Consider the following 2874-nt stretch of genomic DNA (forward strand, 5'->3'; position numbering starts at 1 on the left):
GGATGCAACTCCTAGTTAATCTAAGATAGGCATACATATAATTATGTTTCTATTAAGATATGCATAAATGCAATTATAATTATAATTATAATATTATAAATTATAAATTACTAAGTTATTAAAAAATGTAAATTATTAAATCACTAAGGGTCCATTTAGCTATAGGAATATAAAAATGGGAATAGGAATACTTATTCTCAAATAGAATATGGGGTTACGCATTCCTATTCTTGTTTGGTTCACCCAGAATTTGATGCAGAATTCATGGACTCAAAAATTTGTATTTTCTAAAATAAAATATATAGGAATAGGAATATGTATTTCAATTCAACCTATTTAGGTGGAATAGAAAATGCTCATTTTTGAGCCAAAATTAGAATACGTATTCCAATTTTATTCATTTTCCGATTCTGATTTGTTGCATCCAAACAGAGAATTCAAAATTTAAGAATATACATATGCCTATTCCACTTATATTCCCATTACCAAACAGACCCTAAAGTTGTATCTAATCTAATAATTATGTTTAGAAGTTCTCAAAACTTTTGTAAACTCTTAATTGTTATTGATTAAAACTAAAGAAATTAATCAGTTTAAAATAACAGTTGCAATAGCATTTTACCTATGGTAAATACTAACAACATTAACTTACAATTAATCAATTATTTTAAACACCTTAATGACTTTTCTTCCAACACTGCCACTGAATTTCGTTTTTCCGATTTCAATGAACTCAAAACGTACATTTAGTTGTCTGGGATAAAGTTATCTCCAACAATGCTCTACCTAGACAGGTAACAGTCACAAACATATACACGGTTAGACGGTTAACTAGGCTTGCTCGATATTTCTAATCCAAATGTAAGAAATCTTGTGTGATTGGAAACAGAATGCGATTGGGATCAGATTCGATGGCAAATAATTGCTCCAAAGGGAGGTGCATGTAGACCATCCAACTACCGTCTCCTGCAGGGCTTTGAGTTGGCATTACATATCCTGCTTCACCGTCGAGAGGGAAATGGTAACTTGCAAATTTGGGCCTTCCCCATCCAAAATCAACCTCATACAAAGGAAACCGCAGTCCGGAAGACACCAAAACTGCAGGTGCAGATGACTCCACGTTTTCTTCTCTGCAGTAAAGCTTAGATGTGACACGAGTTGGCTTTCTGGTCTCCACTAAATCAATTAAGCTTTGAAAGTGCTCCTCATTGGCTGCACTCTGTATAGTACCATGAATTAAACCTGCACTGCAACAAAGCGGTTCGTTTTCTACATAAGGAGAATTTGATTCAGCAAATGGCAAGATTATGACATTGCCCAAGTAATTAGCAGAAACCCCACTCTCCCTTAAGCGTGGGCGGCCATCTACAACTATTCCTATTTTACTGCAACTGGCAGTGTCTTTTACCTTCTGGGTGCGTATCAGTAGCTTCCATAAGTAAGCACTGAAAACCTCTAATTTGGTATAGTTGTTACCATGTTTATTTGCATTAAATTGGAGATCCATGATGTTCTTTGCATCTAGGTGGTAAATTTTACTTGATAGAGATGGTGGGTGAGGATCATTTTCTTGGCCAGGTTCCTGAGGAGTATAGTTCACATACATTTTTTCAATTTGAGCAGAGTAAGTGGGGTACTCTCTAGGGCACAAAGCAGAGCGTGTAAAGCATGGATTGGGAGATACAGATGAATTGTTCCTAGAAAGATTTGCCCAACTTGTGAAAAACATATTTGCTGAGTATGCATCTGCGGCTCTGTGGTCGAATGTGCAGCCAACAACAATACCTCCACAGCTGAACTCTGTAACCTGCAAGTACCAAATATCGTTAAGATTGTAATGCAGAAAACCATACAACCATACAAGTGGAAAATGGTACGTGTTGTTTGTAATCATTTACCTGCACGGCAAAAACAGGATCGCCATCTTCTTCAAAGGGCTTTGAAAGTAGAGGAACAAGCCTCCCCTGCACAGATTCATCAGGGTTGTATAAATTGAGATGAGAAAGAGGAGCTGCGCCATAAGCTTGGGTCAAGCGAACTCCTTTGTTATTGCAATTGATATTTGGCAGGCCAAGGCCATCTATAACCATTCTTCCTGCAAATACATAGTAAGAAACTAAGACCCTGGAGAGGGAAGGCTTGAGACGGGATAGTGCTGATGCAAAAGTCCTAGGAGAGGGAGTTTTATAACAGAAGAAGACATGCACAGAAAGTGGTGGAATAGTGAGATCTATATTTGAGAGAGGAAGAATGTGCTGCCGCATTGGAATAGCAGGCACTATAACTTCTGTGTTAACAATCCTCAACTCATGATGTTTAGAAATGGGGGGGTTAACAGGAGCCATCTCAAAACAATATTTTAGTCGGTTTTTTCACATATGCAAGCTTCAATGATATTCCATAATTTATAGGATTATGAGGGATTGTTTCTTGGCTCATCCCTGGTTAAAATCGAATTGGTCATATCATATAGCCCTAATTTCTAGGCTAGAAATTGTTATGCCACGTTCTTCAAGCTTAGTATATTGCTAATTGTGTAATTGATAAGAGTGCCGTTCAAACACATTGCAGTCCATTAGATAAAGAATGTGAACCAGATTAATCGTTATGGTGATCCCTGATTTTTACTAACATTTTTGCCTCCATTAAAACACCATCTAATTCAATTGTCAAATATTACTTTGAGCAATATGCAGAAATGCATTCCCATGGTCTATTTCGGCCGTTGATTTTTGCATTTGCTAAAATTTCGCGAGTGAGTTTGATAATGTAGTAATGCAGCGCATTAAGGTTACTTTATATCGAAATTAATAGTTTAGACGAGTTAAGCTCTGTTGCGAATTATTCGTTCTCCCATATTTTGAGGACTACTTT

At 36.6% G+C, this 2874-nt stretch overlaps 1 protein-coding gene across 1 annotated transcript; it reads right to left on the bottom strand.

Annotated features, from left to right (window-relative positions):
* Positions 1–713: 713 nt before the first annotated feature.
* LOC149547109 (coniferyl alcohol acyltransferase-like) lies at positions 714–2537 on the bottom strand. Its single transcript, XM_089794696.1, has 2 exons — positions 1899–2537; positions 714–1807 (listed from the first exon to the last, which is right to left on the bottom strand). Exons 1-2 carry the CDS (start codon positions 2343–2345, stop codon positions 851–853), a joined length of 1404 nt encoding a protein of 467 aa, XP_089650822.1. The 5' UTR covers positions 2346–2537; the 3' UTR covers positions 714–850.
* Between the last annotated feature and the right edge of the window lie 337 nt (positions 2538–2874).

This window comes from Cupressus sempervirens, chromosome 7 (genome assembly GCF_028749045.1).
Source record: "Cupressus sempervirens isolate cs-2001-9-10 chromosome 7, ASM2874904v1, whole genome shotgun sequence".
Classification (NCBI taxonomy): domain Eukaryota; kingdom Viridiplantae; phylum Streptophyta; class Pinopsida; order Cupressales; family Cupressaceae; genus Cupressus; species Cupressus sempervirens.